Source organism: Agelaius tricolor, unplaced genomic scaffold (assembly GCF_023055355.1).
Source record: "Agelaius tricolor isolate 1412-34295 unplaced genomic scaffold, bAgeTri1.0.p SCAF_8, whole genome shotgun sequence".
NCBI lineage: Eukaryota > Metazoa > Chordata > Aves > Passeriformes > Icteridae > Agelaius > Agelaius tricolor.
This window is the reverse complement of record NW_027269268.1, coordinates 41,634,844-41,662,670: the sequence shown is the minus strand read 5'-3', so window position 1 is coordinate 41,662,670 and position 27,827 is coordinate 41,634,844. Positions and strand designations below refer to the sequence as shown.

General features: G+C 41.2%; 1 protein-coding gene across 7 annotated transcripts; it reads left to right on the top strand.

Moving 5' to 3' along the window:
* Positions 1 to 27,776, top strand: KLF3 (KLF transcription factor 3). 7 transcript variants are annotated; one of them, XM_071432547.1, is made up of 7 exons: positions 1 to 83; positions 4,754 to 4,792; positions 11,575 to 11,671; positions 16,684 to 17,179; positions 17,972 to 18,122; positions 22,445 to 22,644; positions 23,772 to 27,776. In XM_071432547.1, exons 3-7 carry the CDS (start codon positions 11,615 to 11,617, stop codon positions 23,951 to 23,953), a joined length of 1,086 nt encoding a protein of 361 aa, XP_071288648.1. In that variant the 5' UTR covers positions 1 to 83; positions 4,754 to 4,792; positions 11,575 to 11,614; the 3' UTR covers positions 23,954 to 27,776. The 7 variants fall into 7 exon arrangements, with proteins under 7 accessions (XP_071288648.1, XP_071288652.1, XP_071288645.1 ...); XM_071432551.1 differs by lacking the exon at positions 1 to 83 and adding an exon at positions 477 to 778 and having other exon boundaries at positions 22,445 to 22,605; XM_071432544.1 differs by lacking the exon at positions 1 to 83 and adding an exon at positions 477 to 778.
* The last annotated feature ends 51 nt before the right edge of the window (positions 27,777 to 27,827 follow it).

Below are 27,827 nucleotides of genomic sequence, written 5' to 3'. Positions count from 1 at the left end.
GGGAGCCGCCGCCCGGCTCCGCGCCTCCCCGCGCCCTTTCCCAGCCCCCGCCGGCGAAGCCAGCTCGGCGGCAGCGGCCCAGAGTGAGCACCTCCCTTCCTTCCCCCCGGGCGCTGGGTGTTGCTGTTGTTTTGCTGCCGCCGCAGGTCGGCCGGGGTGGACGCGGAGGGAGGGGAGCAGGGAGGGGTGCGCCCTGCCGCAGGGCCGCTGCCAGGTGCACGCCTCTGCCTGACACACGGGCGGGGAGGAGGAGCTGGACCGGCAGGTTTGTCGGTGGGGCGGCCCCGCTCCCCTCCCCTCTCCGGGCTGCTGGGGATAATTAGTGTCTGTGCGAGGCTGTCTGCCCCCGGGAGGCAGGGCGGGCGCGCAGTCAGTGCGTGCCCGGCTGTTTGTGAGCGGTGACTCGCCCCGGCCCCTCGGCGGAGCCTCCACCCCGCGGGCGGGGACCCGCCCGGCCGCGCTCCCTGCCGTGACCCTCCCACCGCCACTCACCCCGCCGGCCCGGGGAGCCTGGCAGGGCGAGCGGCGCCGGCGTCATGTGACAGCGCGGCCCGGTGCCAGGAGCCCGGGGGGAAGGCGAGCGGGCGGAGGGCGGGAGCGGGCAGCTCCTCCTCGCACACGGACCCGGAGACACCGCCGAGGCTCCTTAGCCGCGGGGACGCGGGACACGCCGGCCTCGTGCCTCGGTCCCACCGGAGCGCCCCCGCTGCCCACCGCGACCCCCGGCGCTGCGGGAGCCGACGGAAAATCGCGGCGCGCTCCGCACCGCCTGCCGAGCGTAAGTGTGAGGGCGGGGGTAATGCGGGGGCCGGGCTGTGCTGCTGACTGCGGGATGGAGGTGCCGGAGGAGGAAAGTTTTCCCGGCGCTGCGAGCAGCGCGGAGCCCCAGGCGGCAAAGTGATGCCGTGGGAGTCGCAGCCACGCCGGGGGTGGCGGGAACTGGGTCTCCGTCAGGCCGCGGTTGTGGGGAGCGGGGAGCAGAGCTCGGGGGGTTCCCCGGGAATCTCGCCGTGCGGCCGGCGGGAGCCGGGGGCGGAGGGCCGCCGCTGTCCGCCCGGTGGGGAGCGCACCTGTGTGGCCGGCGGGGCCGCTCGGGGGGCGCCTTCCCCGCGCCTTCCCCCCGCCTGTCCCGGCGGGAGGGCCCGCGGGCCGCCCGCCCCTCGGGGCCGCTCTCCCGCCCTGCGCGGCCGCAGCCCCTGGCCTCTCGCCGGGGCGGGACAGGCGCGACTTCGGGCAGAGGCTGAAGTGCCATCGGATCCCGGGCGGGATACAGTGCCCGACCAAGCCGAGGTGGAAAGTGTAGCGGGCTCGCTCGGTAGTTGGCAGGGCAGGAGCTGGCGTCCGGGCCGTGTTCCTCCCGGAGCGGATCGGCAAGCGCCATGGCCCCCGTTTAACTCCTGGTGAAGTCTGGGATGAAATCGGCTCCCTGAAGCCTGCCCCTCGTATTGTCACGTCACCTTAGCACCGCTTGGCCGCCATGCAGGCGAAGGTAAAACGTGGGACAGCACGGCAGCGAAGTGTGGAGTTAGAAATAACCTTTCCTTTGCTAGATGCCTTTTGTTGGTGGTTTTTTTGTTTTAAGTTTTTAGTTTGTTTGTTTTTTAAATTTTTTGTGTATTTATTTTTTAACCGAAATGGGAATAGGAGTTACTTGCCTCGGACCGCTGTCAGGTGAGTGCCTGGCACAGCGAGGGGAGCCCTGGCAAAGGAAGGCTCGGCAACGCGAGCCTGCGCTGGGAGAGCACAGCACCTATCTGGAGCTCGAGAGAAAGACCTAGTTCAGAATAGCTTAAGTGGTCATTCAGGAATCACATTTAAAAATACCCTAAAGATGTTCTGTGCACTTCCCTGTTGCTTCAGGTACTGTACATGCGTGGTCCACTGTTTTATTCACTTCCTCACCTTTGAGAATTCAGGAAGTGTCACTGTTTGTGGAACTGAACTCTGAAGATTTAATTGTTGGGAAAAGCTGAATTTGAGTAGCTGATAGGAGAGCTCTGAAGACTTGACTTCATTTAAACTAATATTCATAAATATACATTACCTGTATTGAAAGACTTACATGGCTTCTGACTAGTGACTTTCCATCAAATACTTTTAAGATACCGGTGTGATAATCACACGAGCAGCTGGTGCTTGTGTGAGAGGACTTATATCTGGATTTGATAATCTCACCTGACCCAGAAGACACCTATTTCAAATTAGCTTTCACCTTGTATTTTTAGGAATTTATTGTTACTGCCTAGTATTGAAATATAAAAAACCCGAAGCTGACTTGAGTGGCCTTTTTTTCACAACCAGGCATCTGTTTCTGGGTGTTTTTTCCCCATGCTGTTATAGCTATGGTACAGATCACAAGAGAGACTGGGGGTAAGGGTGAGGGGGTGGGGGCAGGCAAGAATGCTAAATGGTCTTTCCCTGTCCAAAGAATCCAAGCAAAACTTCCTCCAAGTTGCAGAGCTTCGAGGGAGCCATTAGGTACTGTGAACATTTGATCTAGTCACCATCTGTTTAGCCAAAAGAGAAGCCTTCAGATAAATAAAGATGTGTGAGTGAGATGAGTTGAAGACTCAGTGATAATAAAGATGTTATACAATCACCAAATTACCTGTATTTGCAGTTATTCAGTATGAAGAAGTAAGGAACTGATACTATGGGCATAAAACTCACACCTTGCTGGGTAGGTGCTATACTAGCCAGTTTTTACCCCATGTTCATTATTAAACTCCAGCCTTGGAACCCCACAGCATTCATTGGTGTTGCTGTGGTACTCATCCACCTAATTTGCTGTAACATTCTCACATTTGATAATATTAGATGTCCCACCCATGGCGTATAAATAACTAATGCAAGATATCTAAGAGAAGAGACAGTATTTGAAACCACAGTTGTGAAGGAAAACAAGTGTTGAAGTTATTCTACTGCATAAAATTTAGACACGTTGTGGTATTCCTCTGCTTCAGCTTCACTTATTCAGCTTTTTATGTGGGTGCTTCAGAAATAAAAGTAGTAAATTCGTGGGAAATCAAATTCTGAAGTCTGAGTGCATATGAAAACAGGGATGTGTTAGGCTAAGCGTGTAATGGCTTAGAAAAATATTCTTGGGTGCTCTGAGTGATGTCGGTGCTCAGCTATGGAGCAGTATTGAGCGTGAGTGAGCCACTGTCCAGGAGCAGCCCCAAGCTTTAGAAATCCTTCCTGCAATTCTCATTCCCCAGCTCTCTCTGGGAAGAAGGTGCTTCTGCCAGGCTGGGTGCTGCCTCTGATGTCATGAGGCCAGAGCTCTGTTTAGCTACTGGCATAAATACAGTAATAAACCAACTGGTCTAAGGGAAGGTTTCAGCAAATCCTCCTGACCTGTGGTGTCTTAAAATCTCCTGCTCCCTCATGTTAAGGGAGCCTGTTTGTAAATAGGGCAGGTCCCCTGCATCAGGACACTGTTTTTATTCACACCCAATGAACAAACACCTCCACCCACTGTTGTTGTTTTAAAAGACTCCAGCTGCTCATGAATATAGGGTCAGGGAGGGCCGCCTAAATGTTTCTCTGTGCTTTCTCCCCAGCACAGCCAGCAGAGCTGTTTCCTGTTCTTTGTTTCAAGGCTGGGGTTTGCGTCACACATTCCAAGTGGCATATGTGGTGCTCTTTCCTCTTTCAGGCTGTTTTCTGGCAGTTCTGTAGCCTGTCCAGGCCCCTTGTCACTGCCCCTCAACTCCCAATCCCCACCCGATGAGTTATCATGTCTCTACACACTCAGGATTGCTTAAAATGCCTGTGTTATGTCATAACGAGGTTTCCAAGTTAACCTTTAACACGCCCCTTCCACTCCAATGCACTTCTGGGGGTGAACTGGAGTTTTGAGCTCTGTTCACTGAAAACTTGAACTCAAGTCTCCAGAAAGTTGTGAGCCAGTTTTCTGCTCTCACTTGCTCATCAGCTGATCTGGAATAGCTCCATTAAAGTCACAGAGTTGCACTGATGTATAAAGAGTATATGTGAGAAGAAAGTCCACTTCTGTAGGCTCATAGTTGTGAGAGGGTTTTGACTTCAGCCCTTACTCAACGTGAATGGCTCACTATGAGCACTTTGTATTTCCAAATCTCAAAAGAAGTAAGTATTTTCCCCTTACGCAGGCTAGAAAGTTCATTGTCTTCCAGATGTAATACAGAAAATGAGGCACTGCTGTCTAACTTTTCTTTGGCATTAATAAGTACTGCTGTCCCACATTTTACATTTTTGAAGGCATAAAAGTAATTGTTTTACTCCTGTTTTTATATTTATCTTTCCCCCTCACCCTGTTGCAGGCAGACATAGTGAGAAATTGAGAGGAAATTGAGAAAAACATAAATCTTTCTGTTACTGTGAATCTGACAGAAGAAGACCTAAAGGGCCAGAGCTCACTGAAATAGAGAGAAAAACTTGCATTAACTTCAGTGTGCCCTGGATGAAAATGCAAGATAGAGTATTTATTCTTCTGTGTTTCTTATGGCCTGGAATATGCATGGTTACTGTACACACAGAATTACTTCCACCCTTTCATTTTCCTCTTTTTTTTTCCCTCCAGTCATTTTTAAAGTAGTTTTCTCTTGCTCTTCTGGATGCTACAAGTTAGCTGTTTGAGATCACTGAAGGTATCTTTAGGAAGTATCTAAGTACACACTTAAAACTTCTTTCAGAGCTTAATTGTATGTGAAAAAAAAATTTATTGGATTGTGTGCACATATTAACAGCAAACTGTTTTTTGTCTGTTCAGAAATCCAGATAAAAAGAAGTATTTGGCTACACTGTTTTGGTAAGTTGTTTATTGATTATTTTAATGTGTTGCTCTCAGCTGTTGTTATTTTGTTGTTATTTCTGTTTGGTTTAGAACACCATGGACGAGTTTACCCATTAGAACACAATTATCTATTTTAATTCTTGTACTGTTAATTTGCCAAGATTTCAAACAGTTAATCTTTTTTTCCCAATGACAGAGGAAAAGGGTTGCATTTAACTGTGTTTAATATTGGAAACGGCTGTATAATAAATGCAGTAAATTTTGTGGTTCACACCTCTTTGTAGCCAGAAGTTCTGTAAAATAGGGAACTGAGGTTAAAATTATAATAATTTTTGTAAACCAACTTTTAAATATTAACACCGCTAACAGGAGGTCTTTTAGAGTTCTTTTATGCTGTCAGCATTCAATCTTTGTGTTTTCATTCTGAGGCTAGTTGCTTCCAATCCAGAATATGAAGTTTGGCAGAGCTGGTTTTAGGAGAGCTTTAACTCTTCCCTGTGAAGCAGTCACTTGATGCCAAAGCTTCCTTTGAGGATTTTGTAGCTGTAGGTGATATCTCCCAGGGGAAGAAAGTGTAAGTGTAGATCAGCCAAATAGAAAGACAAAGCTCCAACAGGTTTTAAATAGTAAACTAACTCAGAAGGGAAAAACCCTCCCACCAAACACATGGTCTGTCTGTTATGCAGTCCGTGTGTGTTACCAACCAACCAGCTTGATCCATGAAGACATGACAGAGTTTCCAATTTTTTTTTAAGAGTCTAAGTGATCTTGATCACTGTCCCATTTGTACTCACTACACTGTTCAGCTCTTTTTCCTGGTTGGTTTTTTTTTTTTTTTATTTCCATAGGTTCATAGAAGTTCATCACCATTTGCCCTGTATTTGGATTCTTGTTCAAATCTATCATTTAGGCTGTTATTCTTAAATGTATACTTCCTTTTTCTAGGATTAGATTTTCTTTTCTTTGCCATGCTATAAAAATGTTGAATCTCTTTTTCACGTTTCCTGAAATAGCAAAACCCTTCACATAAGAGAACAGTATTTTCTGTCATTTTCCCCTCACAATTAAAAGGTTTAATATTTCTCCTTTCAAATTATCCTAAAAATTAACCTCTTAAGAAAAACACAACAAGGAAAGCGAAGCTCAGTTTGGAAGGGAAAGATTATCATACCATTCCACATACTTCATTTGTTTTCAAAAGTCTGATCTTTTATCCTTACTGGACTGTTTCTCCTTCTAAGAAGTAGCTTGAGACAGGAAACCAGACAGCAGTCTGCCCTGATAAGGGAGAATATTGTCTAATGGAGGTGCCTCAAGAGGTTCTCCTCTTAGGTTCAGTGAGTATAGAACTGAAGGTTGAACAGGGTTTACATGGGCTCAATTTTTCCTTGGTAAAGAAGGTATTTCCTTAACAAGCACTTCAAGAACATTTTTCCCCGAGATTTTTACATACAAGAACGCCATTTCCAGACACATGGTTTCAAAAAGCCTGCAACAGTATTAGCAGAAATTTAATTGAAACACTAATTGGTCAGCTACATGTCAAAGCAGTTCTAGGTCAAAAAAGGTGACATCAACAAAGTTATGATGCACAAGTTGTGCAAAACCACAAGTTTTTCAGCCTGCTTGCAGTCCTGGAAGGAGGAATATGAAAGATTTTCAAGTCTTTGCTAAGAAACAAATGGAGTTTGAAATACTCAATACCAGAATTCTGTAGAAATGCTCTTTTTCTTAATGCCTATCAATAAAACTTTGAGGAGAAAATTTTTGCCTAGGTACCATTTTCTTTTACAAAATATTCTAACATTTTCAACAATTATTATTGTTACCCAGTGGAAATCCAGCAAATAAACACAGAAAGCTGTTGATCAGTAGAACATTTTCTTGGCATGCTGGTTCTTCCTGATTCTCCTTCTACTCTGTTCCTCATGGTCTGGCTGCTCTGGTCTCTTCCCACAGCACCACGTCTGGACCTTTGGTGCTTTGGCTGAGTCTGACTGCTTGGCTGAACTGGAGAGCTTCTTTGTCTGCTGCTATTTTGGGGTCAAGAGCAGTTAAGCGCTTGCTTACTTCCCATTGAAGTTAATGGAACATTAGAAACACTTTTTTGCTGACTCAGGTCTTGACGAGCAACTGGTACAGTAAAGTGCAAATACCTTATGAGCTCTAGAAATCAGCTTTTTTACCTTTCCCAGGGAATGTTTGTCTCAGAAACTGGTTCCTCTCTGCCAAACTCTTTGGAGGTTCCACTGAAAACAGCTTTTCACCTGGGTTGAGAAAACCTCCCTTCCCTTTTGGATTTCATCAGTGGAGAATCCTCTGATACTATTGTTTCTCCCCTGTATCAGAGGAAGTTTGGCTTGCAGTTCACAGAAATCATAGGTTCAGAGCAACACGTCTGAGTCCCAGAGTGCTTGGACTGAAGAGCTTTTGCAATGTGATAATGTTTGCTGCAGGATTCAAACAGTGCTGCAAGAGCTGCAGTTCCTTGCAGAGGGCACTCATGCAGTGCTAATTTAGCAGATACCATTACATTATTCTGTAATTATACTGACAATAACAATCATACCTTGAAGCTTCTAGACAAAAACTTGCTGTGCATGGGGCAGCATTCCTTTGTTTCCCCCGGGCACAAAGATTGAGGAAATAAGCCCTGTATATGTTCTCAGGCAGAGTGAAGAGGGGCAGAGTGTATGGTCACCACCCCCTGTCTGCAGCAAAAGTCAGTTCCTGGGCTGCTCTTCCAGATATTTCATGAGAGCACAGGCCTTATATTAGAACAAACCTTTGTTGTTGGATGTGCACAGTCAAAACTGGTCCTCCACCCCACCCTTTCCTTTCATAACAGGTCTGCAGAGTCGGTGGACCTTGAAGGTAGATGTGCAGGGCTGCTGGGAGTAGCTGCACTGCAGTTGCCCTTTTCCAGCTGCTCTGCAGTGCAGATGTGAAGTCTGAGTGCATTCTTTAACCACTTTGCACATTTCATCCAGGGTAAATAATCCCTATTGTCAGAATACACGTTTAAGTACCTTTCAGCTTTCATTTAATCTTAATCATGTCTCTGAAACAATAAACCATACACCTGTCAGGAAGTTAATATTGACAAGTGTTCCATCCTGACAAGGTGATGAGCTCTAATGATAATTAACTTCCCTCCTGGAATGGATGCCTTGCTGTATACTGGATCATAAGGACAGAATTTGTGTTGTTTCTGGCTTGCTGTCTTCACTGGACTTCAGATTGGGGAATACTGAGGGACTTTGCCTGGACTTTACCTTGCACCTGTCCCTATTTGCATACAAAACCCAGTTGCTTCATTTGTCTTTCTGAAGTACAGGGTGTGAGCAAAATCTTATCAAAAGCCGGGTCCTGTTTGGACAAGTTGGACTGACTTGGCAGAGATCCACTGGGTGGAGTGAATGGGAGGAGGCAAGAAAGTAAAACTGGGTGGCTTGTTAGCAGAAAAAAAGAGGGAGAGCAAAAAAAAAAAGAGGGTGGAATGTTTGCTTACCGGATTGCAGTTAATTATTTAGTTTCAGATTACATTCATATTAAATTCTTTTACCTCGCATGAGAAAACCCTTTAATGCAAAATAGTTTACCTAATAAAGACAAAAGTTCTTATTTTTAATACATTTAACATGAATATGTTGTTGTCACCTCACCAGTTTTTCCAGAGCACCTCAGGAATGAGGGATGGTATTTTGATTTTCCAGAAATTATTTGTATATACTAAACAGTTTGCAGGCCTTCATGCAAGTGGATTCTGAAATCACTCTGTAAAGTAGAACCCAACTGTTTTTTCATTCCTCTGTAATAGAAACAGATAAGACTATTTGCCTTCCCTATTGCCCCCTTCTCAAATATTTAGGAGAGAAAGACTGAGAAGTTTTGAGTTAATAGGCATGATTTTACAAATATACTGGGAAAAACTACCTGCTTCTTAGTATAGTACCATGCTTTATTTGTGTGAGTGTACATGCACATATTTGCTCACAAGTGTGGTCCAAGCTATCAATTTGGAGCATTATTTTTAAATACAAAGAGGAGTCTTCTGTGAGTTTATTTACAGCTTTAGAAATACATCATTTTGAGCTAAATTTTAAATGCCAGATCCAAAGCTGACTGGTATTGACTCTGTAGCTGTCCTACAGGACCAAGTGTTGCAACTTAATTAATTTTCTGTTCATGACAATTGGTTTCCAGTCACTATAAAATGGGGAAAAGAAACCTGCTTAAGAGTAACATGATAAAGAAGTGCTTGATTCCTGTACTCTGATCCACCATAATAAATTTACATAAAAGTAAAGTTTTCCTCTGCTGTTCTTAGATGACTGCACTTGGGAAAGATTGAGAATTACTTTTCACTTTTGTTCAGGGTAGTACACTTCCTGTTGTCTATGTCAGTTTAATTCCTGCACAGTGATTTAGAGCTATCTCAGGAAACACTGAAATCTGTAGCATGACATGTGAAATGTGTATCAAGTGTCTTTTCACACACTTTCTTGGAGCAAAAGGTTAAAATGAGTAATTCTTGAGCTGAAGAAAATACGGGTTTAGAATTACAAAAATTACACAAAGGATGAGCATCATTGTATTTACTTAGGACAATCTTCCTTCCTTCCTTCCTTCCTTCCTTCCTTCCTTCCTTCCTTCCTTCCTTCCTTCCTTCCTTCCTTCCTTCCTTCCTTCCTTCCTTCCTTCCTTCCTTCCTTCCTTCCTTCCTTCCTTCCTTCCTTCCTTCCTTCCTTCCTTCCTTCCTTCCTTCCTTCCCTCTCCCTCCCTCCTTCCTTTCTTTCTCTATTTCTCTTCTTTCTTTCCTTTCTTCTTCTACAGATTGGTGTGTTACTTTATCTATGCACATAGAAGCTAAAAATCAAAGGTTTCTGGAAACCTGAAAGGAATTAGTTCCAAATTCCTGCATAGGAGCTCTGAGTGGCTCCATTTTACTGTAAACTTCTTTCATGTCTAAAAGTACAACTTCTCTGTTTTCACAATGCAGATGAATGTGTGAGAATATGGGTGATGAAGAGATATGTGGATATATTTCTGGGAAGTCAGTATTCTGAAATGTTAGGTCTAGCTATGTGACTTGTTGAAACCTGAGAAAGATAACTAGGTAACAGTTATCTAAATGATAACCATTCAAAGAAAATAGTATAATTAATAACCTTCTCATGAACATGCTTAAGGTATTTACGGAATTACCACAACTTTCAGCACATAGTGCTATCTTACACCACTTCTCCCAAACTAAAACTACATACAAAACTGGAAATTTCATTAAGCTGTATCATTTGTTTCACTTTAGTTTTGCAATTTGTTTTTGTCAGGCCTTCAACTTTTATAAGGTGAATTATGAGATACTATAATATACTCTGAGACTTGTTCGTTTCCATTATTCAAAGTGCACACTGTTGTAATAAATTTCCAAAAGTCTTTAAACTTTATTTATGTACCTGAATAACTAATAGTAAACTTGTAACAATGCATGCTGTCTCTCTTAACAAATTTTGATCTATAAACACATGTTAACTGCAAAATTGTTCATTAGCATAGGCTTATTAGAATTGTTTTAATTTGAGCAGGTACATCTTTAAACGTTCATTTACATTTCTGGGAGAATTTCCCAGCCACAGGTACCAATCTGTTGGTGAGCCTTCAGCCTGTCCTGCTGGAGGGGGTGAATTGCCGGTGCTGGAGTCTGGCTGTATTCGCTTCTTTCCAGTGCCATCTACTGGCCACATGGAATTTGTGTCATTTACTTCTGTCCTCGCTCTTAAAAGAGGTCGTACCGCCCCCAGGCAGGGCTGTGAAGTCTGCGGGGTACGGTCAGAACTTGCTCCTTTGACATCAGTCATATAATGTATAACCTCGAGTGATTTATAAACAGCCTGGCAACATCTAAATGTCATTGTGAGCAAATTCCCTTTGCTCCCGCTTAGCTTTATTGTGTACCCTTGTGGCCTTGCCCAGAAGAGGTGTCTCCTTTCCCTCCCAGTATCTTTCCAAGATGACCATGGCAAATGTGTAGTATGAGAGCTATGCCATGCTTTATGCTAAATACTTTTATTTCAGGCATTTAGACATTGGCCAAGTAAGGTTGAACACTGAAACTGCACAGAATGCAAGCAGATTGTTTTAAAGTGCTTTTATGTTGCACTGTTAGCACAAATAGTTGTTGAATTGTCAGTAAATCTATTCTCTTAATAATAACTAGTATCTAATAACTGATCTATTATCTTGATAATAACTAATATCTAGTAACTGATGCATTTTTTCTGTTAAGTCATTGTAGCATGTTGAATGTAGTCCAAGTAAGTCTTGAATTTTAGTCTTTTTCTTTGCATTGATATCAGTGTCACTGTATGTGATCTATTGAGTGTTTCTGTTAGGACTCTTAGGAAAGAGAGATCCTTCCCAGAATCAGTTCACTTGTATAAACAAGATTATTCTGAGGTTGTAATGCTGATGAGAAATGTGTGGTCTAAACTCTGATGTGTTAAAACACTTGACAGCTAATGAAAGTGAAAATTCTGTGGTCTTGGTGTGCTGACATGCACAACAAAAATTCAATTTGCCTTTCATTAAAGTGAAAGTCAAATTGATGTCCCTTTGTTTCAATAGCAATTTGGAAAGAAAAATCTTGCAATAAATTCAGTCAAAGATTTAAAAATCTCTGTTAAGAGATGGATAAATATTCACATTAATCTGACAAAATAGTAAATTTTCTACAATTCAGAAAGTTGATTCAGGTATTTCCTGTGGCTTTCTAACACCTTGTCTTTCCCCAGCAGGACAGAACCTCAGAGGCATCAGAACAGGTGAATAAAAAAGATGCTAATGTTTGACCCAGTCCCTATCAAGCAAGAAGCCATGGAGCCTGTTTCAGTGGTAAGACTTTTCAAATATATTAGCCCTAAAGATGACTTTAGTTTTTCCACCTTTAAATTCATAATGAGATGTAACTAAGATATGGACTAGGTTAGGAAAGCATGTGAAGCTCTATTTTGCTCTTAGTGCAATCAGATTCACGTTCTAGGAAAAGTTTCTGTAGTTTATTAATTTATTGCCTTAAACAACCTGAGCAGTTGCCTGTGAGAGGAGAGAGCATCCCTGTGTTCCTGAGCAACTGCTCTGTAAATATTCTCTCTCTGGCTCATGCTGCTGATGGAGGTGGGTTGAAATTAAGTTGCCACGCTTCATGGTGAAGTGGCAATAGCCTGTGGTTTCAGTGTTACACCCTTGAACTAAGTGAACAGCTTCTTGCTGTGCCTTTTTTTGTTTTTCTCTTGGTTGTGGTGACAGGTGCCTGTGGCTAGCTCTGCTCTAAGCAGCAGGAAATTAATCCTGCAAAAACCCAAACCAACAATGGCTTTTTGCTGGGTAAACTGGTTGCACTGCTTTACCAAGTGAACAAATGAGAACTAGGACAGGGGGGAAAAAAGGGGAAGAGGAGACACTCCTCTTACTTACACTTTTTACTTCTTTAAAATTGGGTTGATTTTCCATGAAGTCCGAGAATAGGGTCCCCTCAGAGAAGAGTCTGATAGGCAACAGCAGTGGGACATGTAGGTGGGAGCAGTACAGTGAGAATTGTGATGATACAGGCTGAAAGGAAAGGCTTTGACTTTGCCCCCTCCACACCAGCTTTGTGTCTCCTTTGCGTGACTGAAGAATTGTGTGGTCCTAGAATGAGTTGGAACCTTTGGATCAGCTCACTGAATGATCAGAATTGCTAACCCACCAAAAATACTCATCTTTTGGTCAGATCAAGAAGCTGATCTGACTCATTCTGTGCAGCTGCTCAATATTAGAGCAAGGGGAGAGAGGAGCATGAGAGAACCTCCCCTTTCAGCTTTTAGCCTGCAATAACAGATGAAGTGTAACATGAAACCACACCCCTAGAAAGGCTGATCCATTAAAAGGGTGAAGTCAGTGTACATAACTCAGAGTGCATTAAACTTGTGCTCAGAATGGCATCTTTCAGTGAAAAGTTTGTTTCCTGTTTTATTTAAAATAAAGAGTAATTTTCATAAATTTAAATGCATCTCTAAGCAGTTTGATTTCTTCAGTGTTATTAACAGCACTTTTGGGAGTTAAGTTTATATGTATTTTAAAATTACAGTTTGACTTTTGTGGGGTCTATTTGCTGGAGAGTAATGATAGAAAAATAACTCACTAAAGTACGACAAATTCCAATATTTGGGTCAAGAAAGAATTTTAGTATTGGCCAGCCTGTCACTTTAATTACAGTTACAGTGTAACTGTATTAAGATTAGTGGTGATTATCGGCTATAATCTAAGATTATTCATGGTGTCTGTTGAAATCAGAAAAGAGGCTGGTTTTACAGAAGAAGTGTCATTGCTGTCTTTTGGGCTGCCTTTTGTGCATGTCTTCCTTCATCTCCCAAAGAAGGTTCTGCAATGGTTGGGGCTCTGCACAAGACACACAAGTGCCCCAAACAGTTTTGTGCTTCTGCCAGATGGGCAAGGTCAGTCCCTCAAAAAGCTCACCAGCAGAGGAGTGAGCAGTCTTTCCCAGACCAGCAGAGAAAAACTGCAGTGGGAAAAACAAGGGAGTGTTTCTGAGCCAAGTGCATTTCAAGGCTGGGGTTCCAGATACTGGTTATTCTGTACCATATCCTTCTCCCAGTGATGTGGTGTCTTCTATGGCATTGGACCTTTGGAGTCTTCTCATGAGTCAGTGTAATCACTCTGACCAGCTGTTAAAGACTACTCAGAGCATTTTACCACATTTGATGTTTTTCTTTTTGCCATTGCATGAGGAAAAAAAAAGCAGAAAAGAAAAAGCAGAAAGTCCAGAGGAAAGTATGATTTCTGAATAAAAATTCCATCACTGGACACTACTTCGTTTTCCCTCAGGCTGAGGAACCATGGGTGTTTCAGCTTCTGTACACACAGAGGCTGCTTAGCCCCAAACCCTTGAGCTCCCCACCTCTTCTTGGTCTTGTGGCTTCCTTGGAGCCCTGGTGCCACAACAGAAACTGCTCTGGAGACACCTCTAAAGGGAGGTGTGGTGATATGGAGAGAAAATGAAAAAGGATAGCAGCCACTGAGTGAGTTAGTTTTCTTGACCACCTTTTGGGGAGGTGGAATGAGAGAGAAACTGTCATATTGACGTTGAGAGGTGCTAAGCAGAGCAGACTGGGCTAATGTGACCTGGAAGTCTGCAATCAGGATTATTTGTATTGCATCTTTCATTCTGATAGGATCATTAGAGGCCAAATTAAATTAAGCCTCTTAGGAATATCTCACTCTTCTCTCTGAATGTAGGTGTACTCTTTACACTGTAGGTGTGAAGTCTTTGTGTCTCTAAAACATCACAGTAGTTGGAGGGAAAGGAGGAAATTAGTAATGGTTTTGACACCACTGCATTTCAGGGTGTGTGGCTGAAAGGATTAGCTATACTTCTCAGGTGACTGAAGCTTGCACCCACACTATTTCATCACTCTCCCAACAGCTCATGCCATTTATTGAAATGAATTATTGAACATATATTATGATGATTCCTAATGAACTACTGACAAAGTCATCCAAGTCCTACCTACAGGACTCCCTATTTGCTGTGAGGACTTTTTAAAGGACTTTTTAAACATTTGGACCAGTTACCATTTGGTGAAACAAGTTGATTTTTTGTTTGAATTGGAATAAACAGTTTTTCTCCAGTCTCCAGCATCATTTCTACCCTTTTGCAGGCTGTGCACCAGAATCAATCACAATCATCATCACTCCCCCATCAAAGAATGCAGATGCTATGTGAGCATCCAGACAGTTGTTCCTTGAATGCCCACTGGGTGTTCTCAGGATAAGGTTACACCTAGGGATGCTTGTTCTTTAGTAGATTCATTGGCCAAAAGCATTCCATAAATTTCACAGGCTTTTCCTTTTTAGCATTCTTGCAATGGAAGTGAAGTTCCTAGGCAATGACATTGTGATCATCCCTGACAAACCTGCAGCACTGTAAATGCACTGATGCTTAGTGGTGGAATGTTTACAGTTCATTAAAGCTGGGTGAACTCTACTGTAAACCAATAACAGGAGTTTTAATGGAAGTATTTAATGTTCCTTACCTGTTAAAATTATGATGTTTTTGGCTATGCCCATAATTTGATCCAATTTAATAGATACCAAATGCTGTTAAATATTAAATTATATCAATATTTAGTGGTGTCCATCACTTAGAATGCTGATAATTTCATAGCTTGGCTCAGCAGTTCTGGCAAGTCTGCAGACAGTACTTCTTGCAATAATGGCATTTACTAAAATTCTGATGAACCAATTACCAGCAAAGATGAATGTTTGTATAGATGGAATTTGTAAGAATAGTCATAAAGAGAATATATAACTTGCAGAGATTTTAATGTAATATTTACTGTCTGGAGATTAATCACCATTTTGTGTGCTGCTTTATTTGAATGTTTTATGGACTGAGGGACTCAGCTCTGTTGTTCTATCACAGTGCTATGAATGCAGGAGGAAAATTTAATATTTTCTAAACTCAGTGTTTCAAACAGTAACTGAAAATAAAAAAAATATATTTGTGTCATTTTGCAAAAATACCTCCCGTTACCATTGACATTTAAAATGAACCAAGCACTCCCTCACAGGGAAGACAGAGGCAGGAAACCAGGAAGATGTATTGACAGCAGTGTTCACCCCAGGAGGAAAAATAATTGAAATGTTATGGAAATAATTTTATAAAAATTAAGTAGTTTTATGCTTCTGATGTTTCACTTTATACCATTTTGAACATTTTTAATCCCACTCATCAAAATACTTTCGGTGCCAAGGAAGGAATTAGTTTTTTATTATTAGTTTACTTACCTAAAAACCAAAGATAGCATTTTATTTCAAAAAGTTGACAACACAACTAAAAATTTATGTGTATTGCATTTTCTGTGTCTCACTTTTGTGTTAGAGCATCACATCAGTTTCCATTGTGAGTTCGCTGTTAGTGAACAACCTCAGGTTTTAACACTTTAAATACAGTATTGGTCTGGATATTTGTTTAATAATACTGCATTCTACAGTTCATGTTAATACTTCTTGGCTTACAAAAATCACTAGATATGTGTGTTTTATAATACATATGTACACACATACATATATGTAAATATATAAATTATTACTAAATTGTGGAGATCGTCACATAGGTCAAGATTAGCTTTGGGGTTTATATTGTAATGGGAACTGCTAGCTACCACTAACAGGAACATTCTTCCAACACACCAAATGTTTATCCTTGTACTCATTTTCCAAAATTAGACTGGCTAAGTAGCTGCTTTTTATCTCAAAAAATCATTTCGAAAGGTTTAGGTTTTACCTTCTGCACTCTTGAGTTACTCACCCATTACTTATATAGTTCAGCTGAGTATTTTGTATTGATTGTAGGGTTCAGATTCATAATTTCTTTCTTTAGTGATGATTGGTTTTCAATTACTTTAGCAGTTGATTGGGACCCATTACTTGCAATTCTAAGCCCAGCTGAGCTCCCCTGTTTCCAGAATTGATGATCCTCAGTACACAGTTACATGCTTGGCATAGCAGATTATCTCCCAGGTCAGTTAAGAAATGTACAGGCATGAATATATGACAGGCAGTTTTAAAGGGAGAAAAGTAGTTAAATAAGCCTTGAAGATTTGTTTTCATAATCTGTCTTACATTGCTTCTGAAACAGTTAGTGAATCAGAACTTAACTTCCTGTGTGGAGAATCTGAGGCTTTATTTAATTCCGTTTTATTTAGAAACTACATCAAAGTGCTTTCTTAAAACTTTTTCATTTTGCCTGCTTTATTGGCTGCCGTCCTTTTTCAGCAGCAGCTGCTTGCATGTGTTGATTTATTATTTGATTTTCTGTATTTCTTTCCCACTCCTTCTGACAGTCATACCCATCCAATTACATGGACCAAATGAAGCCAAACAAATACGGCGTCATTTATTCTACACCAAGTATGTTGCACAATAAGTTCTACTCCAGCCCTGAAGGACTATCAAATGGGATCCAGATGGAGCCAGTAGACCTTACGGTAAATAAACGGAGCTCGCCGCCTTCAACTGGAAGTTCTCCTTCCCCACTAAAATTTCAGACTGTGCACAGGAGAAGTTCACCTGGATTGACTCTGTCCTCCCCCAGCTCACCTCTCAGTAAATTCACACCGTCACCCCCAGGAGTGCAGCCTCTTTCCATGCCAATAACAATCCCTCCTGTAATGGCCGCTGCTCTTTCACGCCATGGACTCAGAAGCCCCGGGATACTCCCGGTCATACAGCCTGTTGTGGTCCAGCCAGTTCCTTTCATGTATGCTCCCCATCTCCAGCAGCCCATCATGGTGTCCACAGTTCTCCCGGATGAGATGGAAACTCCAAGTAGCATGCAAGGTTGGTGTTGTCAGAATTGCTTTTTATGCTGTCTCATCCCCACAAAATAAGACAAATATCCAAGCACTTGGTTTCTGTGGGTTGTTGATACTTTAGGAAGTGGAACGTAATTTCTGTTCTTTCAGAATAAACAGGCATAGAATTTGTTGAGTAAATATTTTACCAGACTTACCAAGGTCATAGGATCACAGAATCAATTAGGTTGGAAAGACCTCTGAGATCATTGAGTCCAAGCTGTGACCCAACACCACCTTTTCAACCAGACCATGGCACTGAGTGACACAGCCAGTCTTTCCCTAAACATCTCCAGTGACTCCACCACTCTCTGGGCTGCCCATTCCAATGTTTAAACACTCTTCCTAATGTTCAAACTAAACCCCCCCTAGTGCACCTTGAAGCCATTTCCTCTTGTCATCTGAGGCAGTTGCAGAGAGTGATGAGGTCTCCTCTGAGCCTCATTTTCTCCAGGATAAACAATCGCGGCTCCCTCAGCTGCTCCTCACAAGACTTGTTCTCCAGACCCTTCACCAGCTCTGTTGCTCTTGTTTATATCTACATAAACTATTGATCTACTGAGATTCAGACTGATAAAAATGAATAGAAATGTTTTGAGTCATAGTTCATCAGGAGATAACTAAAACTGAAAGATTTTGTATTTAGTGTAAATTGTCACAGTAAATGTAGAACTGATGGATTTATTTTAACTATAGGGGTTTTTTGTATATTATTCATTTCCATAACTCTTCATAATTTTCATGTGTTGCCTTCCCTCTCCTACCCTCTGCCATACAGTGCCTGTCATTGAGTCTTACGAGAAGCCCACACTGAAGAAAACAATCAAAGTAGAGCCAGGAAGTGAACCATCAAAGACTGACTTCTATCCTGAACAAATGTCACCTCCAATGATGACCTCATTGTCCCCTCAGCAAGTAATGTTGCAAGAGTAAGTAGCTAACAGTAGTCCCAAGATCAGCAGAGCAATGGAAAGCAGTTCATTACAGCAGTTAGCAGTTCTGAGGAGTGGGAAGGATTGTTGCTGTGCTTTAGAATGTGTAATAAAATACACGTTCATCCCTCCCACCACTGCTACTGTGAAATGTGATTTCAACTTTCTTTCCCCCCTTCTTCAGCAGTACAGGAGTTGATACATATTTATACTGTGCAATAGATCTGCCTTTTCTGGAATGCATTTCTAAAGTGATGATAGGTTACAATTCCACAATTTACTGAAAGTAGGACTCCCAATAAGCCAGTGATAACCTACTTATGTAAAACCAGCAGCAAAATTGAAAGAAACTTAAAAGACAGTTCATACTGATATCTCTATCCATGTTTCTTGAAATACCTTTCTTTAAAATGAGTGTTGTGACTTTCTCTTCTTGGAGGATCTCTTTGTCTTTTCAAAAATTTTGCTTGCTTGGTGGGAAGAACCTCTTCAGCCTTACAAGTTCTTTGTATATAAGTGAACCTGAGGACATTGTTCTGTGGGTGATTTTTTTGGCACCTCAAGTAGTTTCTGAAGCTTTCTTCCCTCACAGCCACTTTTTCCATCCCAGTAGTAACTCATTGTGCTGGCATAGCTGTTACTGGGGTCCCTGTTACTGTTACTGCATGAACTGGGTCACAGATCTAATGGGTTTTAAAACAGTACTGCTTGCAGAAGAAATGACAAGGGCTAGAAAAAGAAATTAGGTCTGGGGCATAAACCTTTTAATTGAAAACATTAAAAAATTCTCAGTTCTCCTCTCATGAGAAGCCATGGGCACCCTTCCATTTCCTGTTTTTCTGGGGAAAATCCTGTCAGCTTGAGTAAGCCATGGAATGACCAGAGCCAGGCTCATCCTTGAGCATGCAGTGCCCTGGGTAGGCAGGCAGGCTGCCAGCATGGCTCTGGCAGGAGCTGAAGGTGGGAGCTGAGCAGGGCTCACAGCACAGAACCTCAGAATCCTTTTCTGCATTTCCCTCTTGCTCACTGTCATCCTTGAGGTGGTTGTGTTTGACCTCACCTCACAGAGTAAGGAAAGAGGGCTTCAAGTCACAGTGTGAGTATGGTTCAGAGAGAGAAAGAAAAGCATGGGATGGATGGGTGGTCTCCTGTATTTCCTCCAGAACGCTGCCTCTTCCTCCTGCAGGTGGCCATGGGGTTCAGAAGCACACCACAGCACCAGGGCTGGCTGTATTCCACAACAGCTTTCTTGTGGGCACCCCTCCTTGTCTTCAAACAGTCTAGATGCACCTCCTAGACTGCAGGCTCTTGGCAATTGGTTGCCAGCTAGCTTTTATAAACTATATGCTGTTTCTTTTAAATCACATTATACATGTTTATTACATAAAATAGTAAACATGCTTGTTTACTAGTTAGTAACTTACCTTCCATAATGGACCTACCACACAAGGGAGTAAGGTCTTTATGGAGCTGGAACTACTGCTAGGTCAGGACTATCAAATGGTTCAGTTTATTTTTTGTCTTTGTTAAGTCTCTTTAACAAGAACAAACCAGTAAGTGCTGTTCCTGGCTGGTACCACACCCTTCCTCCAGGGCTGAGACTTCTGCAGGCTTGTCACCTGCATTAGTGATTTGCATTATTTATTTCCCAATGGGTGTAGTTTCCCCAGCAAACCCATCCACTGAGCAAAGAATATAAAATTTGGTATCATATGTAGATAGCTTTGTTACAGAAAACATTTGTATGTCCATGTTTCCTAAGCATCAACTCTGCTTGCCCATGTACAGTGTGATGTTCATGGAGATTCTCTCCTTGCACTGTAACAGCTTAAATTGCATTGTAGCTTAAATTGCATTGTAGCTGTCCTGTGGAGCTCTAGTTCTTGCTTCTGGAGCCAGCCCTTTCAAGTTCACATTCTGCTGTATCCAAAACAAGTTTATAAACTGTATTTATCATTAAAAAAAATACATAGACAACTCACACAAGTTACAAGATGAGATACTTAAACCTTTATTTTTAAAGAATGCTGTTGTCTCACAGCTTTATGAGCTATGGTTAGGCATTGATTTTATCACTATTCAGTGGTTCCAACTGCCCAGAGTGTACTATTCAGACACCTAAGCTACATTAAAGGGGCATAGGAAACCTTTAGTCTCACTGAAGTGACTTCAGACTTTTAAGTGACTTATTTTGCTTTAGTGTTAGCTTTTGGCAGTACATCTATCTATATCTGGATATTTATATCTATCTATCAAAATAATGTTGGTGGCAATTCTGGGGGGATGGTCCTGGATGGTTTCTAGAATGTCTGATAATCAGTGTAACTGTGCAGTTATTTCTAAAATCAAACTTGAGGTAATAATAATAGTATAAGGAGCCTCATTAACATATTTTAATGCAAGTTTCAAAGTCTAACTCATGCTGTGAACATAGTGTGGTCTGTGGTAAAGAAGAAAAAGCTGTTGGAGTTTTAACATAATTTTTAGAAGGTACTCTTACCTATTGAAGAGTGCCAAATGGTACCTACATGAACTTACATCTAGTTGTAGAAGAGGGAATGAAAGAATTTGGGCTGTGCTTTTATTATTGGCACTTACTTAATATTTACCTCTGAGTTTGACACCACCCTGACCATTTTTTAAAACTGCCACACCCTATCTAATTATTGATAACATTCTGTTGTCTTGCCAGCCTCCTCTCCCATAAGGGGGAAAGGAGATATTCTCAGTGCTTTTTCCAGACACTTGCAGATTGAAAATCTAAATCACAAATGGTGTATGGCCAATATCCTTTTTCTCCCTTTTCCCAGATGTGAGCATGTCCAGGACTAGCCTCCACATATAATAATTTAAACCAAGTCTGTTTGCTGTCCTAAGCCTGAGCTTCTCCAAAAAGACTGGTATGCAACTGCATTGAAACTGAGCATTGCTTTGGAGAGCTGTTTCTTTGGAAGCTAGAAGCCTGCCTTCTTATTTAAGAGTGTGTGTGTCTCTAACATTACCATCTGGGGTTTCCTGCCATTATAATATTTTTAGCTAGACTTAATGTGTACTTGAAGAGTACATCACCCAACAGTCACAGAACCACCCAAGAAAGAGAATTTAGTTTCCAGCTTCCGACTCTTAAGAATCAATAACAGAATTCAACTTTTCCCACATTGGTAATCCCCATCCTGCTGCTGTGGGGTCAGAAAAATCTTTTCTTCTTAAGCCACGCACAAGATTCTCTGTCTTCAGCACGTGCCCTTTATTGTGCTGAGGGAATTCAATGTTTCTGAAAATTAGGCTCTAAAGGAACTTGGAGTAAGTAACCAATAGAAGCCAGTGATACAAAACATTAGTTGATTGGTAAAAACATTAGTTGATTGGTAAATACATTAACTTAGAAAAGACAGGAGTTCTAGAAAGTTCCTTTCTGTTGCATGGGGGAGCTGGTTTTGCAACAAGGAATGCTAATATCTGCCTGTTATATTCTACACATACCTTTTTGACAAACATGAGTTTTTTAAGATTGATATGGAAGTAAGAGTCAAGGTTGTCCCCAGTTGTACAGTAGAGGTGTCATTCAACAGTCAAAGACTCCTCTTAAGAAGCCTGTATGTTTTCGCATGTGTGAACATTTATGGGTTTGTTTACAGCAGAAGTCCACATTTAGTTCATATATGTCCTACCTGCACTGTACCTGTGGGCTTCTAAAGTGAAAAATTATGTTTAAGAAGGTGGAGGGACAACTTCAGACATCCTGTGGGTGTGCCACACAGGCTAAGCTCTACTTTTAGGAATTGACGTCAGTGGTACAGGGAGGCCGCACCCTGCTGCCAGCACCAAACAGGAAATTCTTAATTACATTCTACAGGAGTGGCTGGGACAATAAAGATTGAGTTCTGCTTTGAAACCCTAAAGATACAGTTTCTTTAATAATATGGAATAGCTGTTTCCAATTACAATCAAATTAGTTGTATTTGAAGGGAAAAAAAATAGTGAACAAATACAAGAAAAGTTCACTCAGGGTTTAAGAAATTTGGTTTGACTGAAAAACACAAAGTTGAATGGGGTTTTTCCTGTGAAAGTTTTAAAAAAGATCTAGGAAGTAGTAAAAATGGCTACATCATGCCACAAAGTGAGTAAACATTTAAAAATATTACTGCTAAAATACACAAAATTTGCTAAACCCTTCTGAATTTTTCGACTTGCATGTAATGTTGTTCTTTCTGCCAAGAGACAGAGTGGTAGTGAATAAAAGGCTCTGTTATGAATCATATTAGCTGAGGTTTGCTGTGCTAAATGTTTTTGATTTTAACATTAATTTAACTTTGCAGGAATCACCCTTCAGTTATAGTTCAGCCAGGAAAGAGACCTTTACCTGTGGAATCCCCAGACACACAACGAAAACGCAGAATACACCGATGTGATTATGAAGGCTGCAACAAAGTCTACACTAAAAGCTCCCACCTGAAAGCTCACCGAAGAACCCATACAGGTCTGAGCATAACTGTGCTTCTCGTTCATCAAGTCTATGGTAAAATAGTAGGCTGAGCTTGTAACTTCTGCTAATGGCCAGGTGACCACAGGTGTAAATAACTAAATGACAGAAGGTAGATCTGGCATTGTTGTGAAAATAATTATAGGCTGAGCAAAAGACAGAGGACATAGTAGGAAAAACCTACAACATGAGACTGTAAGCCAGAACAGGTTCACAGTGCATGCTGATGTGTGTTACATTCACTGGCTGTTCACCCATTTTGTGTCCAGTTGCTTGCAGTTTACTCAATCTGCACAGCCTGTAAACACCAAATCAGTTCAAATTGCACTGGCTCATCTATGACATCACTGTTAAATTTGACTGTAATTTCTATGGGAGTAGCCCATTTGCAGAAGTTTGGATTGTGTGCCAAATGAAAACACATTTGCTCTGTGGAGATGCTAACCACTGGTGCAGTGGTGCTTTTTATCTGAATGAGTGTTCCAGTAAACGACAATATCCCCATCTTTGCTCTCCACAGAAGTGTTCATCTTTGCATGCTGAATGAAAATATATACCTCCAAGGTTTTTACAAGGGTACCTCTTTTAGGAAAAACAGAGCCCAGTTCACGTCTGTTGTGCATCAAGCCATTTACCTGTTGGGCAATACAGTGGTGTTAAAGGAGGAGGATGACATATTAGTAATGATAGAGAGAGAGTTTTAAGTTGAGGTACTTGAGACAGTGATGCCAGTCATTTACACTGCATTACATTTCAGAAATCACATGATTTCTGCCTGTTGTGCTTTATGGTAGCACAGTCCTTTCAAAGCTAGAAAATGAGATCCCAGTTCTGAAAATACTTGAACAAATGCTTAAACCTTCATCCTTCTGGGTTTCATAATACAAAACAAGTGCTAATATGGCAGAGAAAGGAACAGAGACAATAAAAAAATAAGTTGTGGCAGGTAGCAATTTTTTGGTCAGTTAACTTTGACTACACAGTTTCTAGCACAGAGTACTCTTCAGCTTTGAGCTGTTTAGAGCTTTTTGAGTAAGCAGTGAAGTACTTACTGAAATTCGGCAAGGCAGTAGAATAAATCTATCAGATATATGTGTGAACTTACATGATGAGAACTGATGAGTTCACATCTTAAATCCTCACTTCTGTGTTTCCTTTTCCAGGAGAAAAACCGTACAAGTGCACTTGGGAAGGGTGCACGTGGAAGTTTGCTCGTTCCGATGAACTGACGCGGCATTTCCGCAAGCACACAGGAATCAAACCCTTCCAGTGTCCAGACTGTGACCGCAGCTTTTCACGCTCGGACCATCTCGCTCTTCACAGGAAACGCCACATGCTAGTCTGAATGTCTTCTCTCCCTGACTCCTGCCACACTTTTTTGTTTTTTACACATGCATTTTAATTTGGATTCAGCTGGTCTGGATCTCTGAGTTTATACCATTAAAAGCTTACGTATGGTCAGTAACAGATGTTATCTAACCCTTCTATGTTCTTACCACGGGTCAGACCTAAAGAATGTGAACACTTCTTTTTTTCTTTGGGGGATGCTAAGCAAACCCTTTCTGCATTCAGTATGTTTATTGTATTTCATTTGTGAATAAGGGAATTTTTAAACTAACAGCTTTTGTTGGTTTCTTCATATAATCAACCCAGCATATACTGATAAAATAGTAAATGTTATTGAATATCTGAAATGCTAGTCCTTGCCAGAGACTATTATTTATGTGCCCCTTAAGGGATACACTCTCATTTTATGCTCAACAATGCAATGAATGGACTCTGCCAGCTGTGTTGATTTCTGCAACGTGGTTCATACAACAGTTTTTGGAAGACACCTGATTTAGAAATCCCCTCTGCCCAAACAGTGAGTAATATTGAGGAAATAAATCTAAACAGTGTAATTACTTTACAGAAAGACTGAGTCATAGTATCATTTACCCCAGTCAAGAAGAAAAATGGGCAGGAATTGGTCCGTACACAATACTGTGCATCTAAACCAATGCCATCTGTCATCTGTATTGTAGTGTAGTATATATCCTTGTTTTTCTTGCATAATGCCCCAGTGGATTTGTTAAAGGAAGACTTTGTGTGACTCTGTATGTCTGGTTTCTGTGCAAGTGTATGGATGGAACAGCTTGAAGCTGAGTCAGGGGTTTACCATCAGGAAGTTCTTCACCCAGAGGGTGGTTGGGCACTGGAACAGGCTTCCCAGGGAAGTGGTCACAGCACCAGCCTGTCTGAGTTAAGCATCTGGACAATGCTCTCAGGCACATGGTGTGACTTTTGGGGTATCCTGTGCAGGGCCAGGAGTTGGACTCAATGATCCTGATGGGTCCCTTCCAACTCAGCATATTCTATGATTCTGTGAGTCTATGGTACTCTCCTGTGATTTGGAATTAAATGACATTCATGGAAACCTACTGCACCTCATTTCAGGGATATAGATTATCCCCCTGCAATCATGCCCCTGCATTTCTTCTAAATAATTTATTTGTCTTTGCTGTACTTCAGAAAATAGCAATCATTAAGTCAAAAATGCTCTGAACTGTACTGTTGTGAGTACCACTGTAATACACTACAAGATTTAAAATTACTGATCCACAATATTTTTATGAGAAGATGGCATCAGATATGAAGTACTTCTGATGATAAATTGAGTCATGGATCTGTTTTGGATAAAAGCACATACCAAATCATCCAATTCTGGTTTGTGCCTCTGGTAGTCTCTCCATGGTAGGTACAACTGCTTCCCTGTGGACATGTCTATTGCATTAAAACCATGCCCATTAGCAAACAGAACTCCATAGCTAAAAGAAACTGAATTCAAGCAACCTGCAGCTGCCCCTAGAAATGTTCCTGTCTGGGATCCTCTGAAAGGAAGGTTTCTGTCTGCATTGGCTGGCAGACTTTGTGGCACTGCAAGGAAACAGGATGTATTTCTCTACACTCTCACACACAAACACATTTCCCTTCCTTGCCCTGTGTAAGGTAACCACCATTCCCTGTATGTTAAACATACTGAAGTCAGCTTTTCCTTTCTTTTGGAAAAACCCAGTGAACAATGGAGGTGTGGGGGGAGGAAGAGTTTGGTAGAACTCTGCAGGAGACAGGTGGAGTGTCCATCTGCAGGTGGGTAATTTTGAGCTTGTGGAGCAGGTAGGCTGTGCTTCTATAACCAATGGAGCCCAATGCCAAACAGTCTTGGAGATGCAAGAGTGTGAGTGCAAAGAGCCTTTATTTGGTGATAGGACTTTACCAGCTGTTCTGCTGACATCCACATGCCTGTGGAATTAGAGAAGGAGAGGTTTGTACTTCCTGTAGAAAAATGTTCTGACAGCAATTGCTCTGTTCCAGCTCCATACATCCTCACCACCTCGGGAGGGCTGCATCTTGTGTCTTACAGCTCTCCCTCATCTGCTCACCTGTGGCACTGAAATACCCAGCACATGAATCAGCCTTTTTTCTTTCTTGGTAGGGCAAATTGTTAGTGACGTTGAGAAACTTGTAGGAAAGAGACTGATAGTAATGATAGCTGTTCCAGAATGTGGACTTCCTATTTTTTATTTTTTTGGTAGCAGAATTTGCTCTAGGTTTTAATGGCAATTTTGTAAATCCAGGCGTGTCACTGGCTGGGAGGCTGTGTGGAGGGAGCTCTGTGGCATCAGTCACAAGTCTACAGACATTGACTACCCTGGGATGAAAACAATTCTCTGTTCTGTTGATGAGGGGAAAAACAGATACTAGAAAATAAGCACCTTAATGGCACCTGGTCCCATTTCTACCTTAAAAACGCAAATTTATAAAATTCAGGATGTTTAAGGAACATTTCTTTCTAATGCTCTGTTTCTCTTTTGAGGTTTACATAAAATGTTCTCATTAGTATGTTTTTTAATATTTTTTAAATCAGTATCCTAAAGGCAGAACTTTTTTTGTAACTAAGAGTTACTTCAGATGATTTAGTCTAGGTTATTTGCTGTGTTAATTCATTAGCTTATGTACCTTTTTCCTGAAAGTATTTCTACACTAATGATGGGGTCTAATACAGTGGAAATTGAGCAGAACTTTCAAATTTCATCCATGTGTCTTGCGAATTAGGACAACAGAAATTTCAATATTAAATATAAGTATTTGAGATTATTACATGATAATGCCTTCCTTATAGGATTTTTCAGTTGTGTCTGTGGTGTCTTTGTGGGATGTCTAAAAGGTCACAAACAAATACACTTCTAGCTGAATGTGAATTCACATCTTAACCAGCTCATTGTGTAATTTTAGCAAACTTTGATTTGAAGGATACCTTGCAACTTTGAAATGTACTCAATTAAATACTTTGCAAAACCAGTCATTCCATCTATGCCCTAAAGAAAAGCCAGTTTAGACCAAATCCTAATCCAGGAGAATGAGTATATTTAAACCCCCCCACTTTCTCTGTAACAGTATTGCACTGTGCAGTGTGTAACAGGTAATACTGTTTTACTAAAATGTGTCTGTTTAAGCTATTTGATTATAATAAATTACTAGTTTGTAGTACAATTGCAAGAAACTAAGCAGGTTTCTTGTGTGGGTTTATTTAAATATACACATGGCATTCTGCAGTGATACTTCTAATGCCACATCTTGTTCAAATATGTTGTCTCTGCCAAGGATAGCAACATGATGAATACAAATCCTTCCTAAAAAAATTTACAAAGCATTTTACATCTCTTAAGAGGGCTAGACCATTTTTCATTATATTTTACAGATATTAGCACTTAATGTACTTTAGAGGGTCAAAATAATCTTTTTGCTTAGCATCTCTCACCTGCAAATATAGCAAGGATTTTTATTTACTTTGATACTTCTATAAACTATGCAGAATTTTTAAAATAAAATGTAATATATTTTATAAGCTAATAAGACAAAATGGCTAATTAAAGGTTTCTAGCATGCATTACTATAACTTGCAAATATGGAGACATTTTGGTAATCTTTTCTTACTAAAGATGTGAATGTTTAATGTACTTTCACTGTTTCTACTTTGGTAGTCCAATGGGAACTCAGTAATGACATTTTGTCATGTCAAACTGTGAACATAAAAAATTTGTACTGTACAGTCCTCATACTATATTTAGTATATTTAGTGCACAGTGCATATGTATTATACTTGTTAATAAAACACTCAGAATATTGTTTGTGGTCATGTTGTCACGTGCTGGGTGACAAGAGCAGTGATGCTGTGC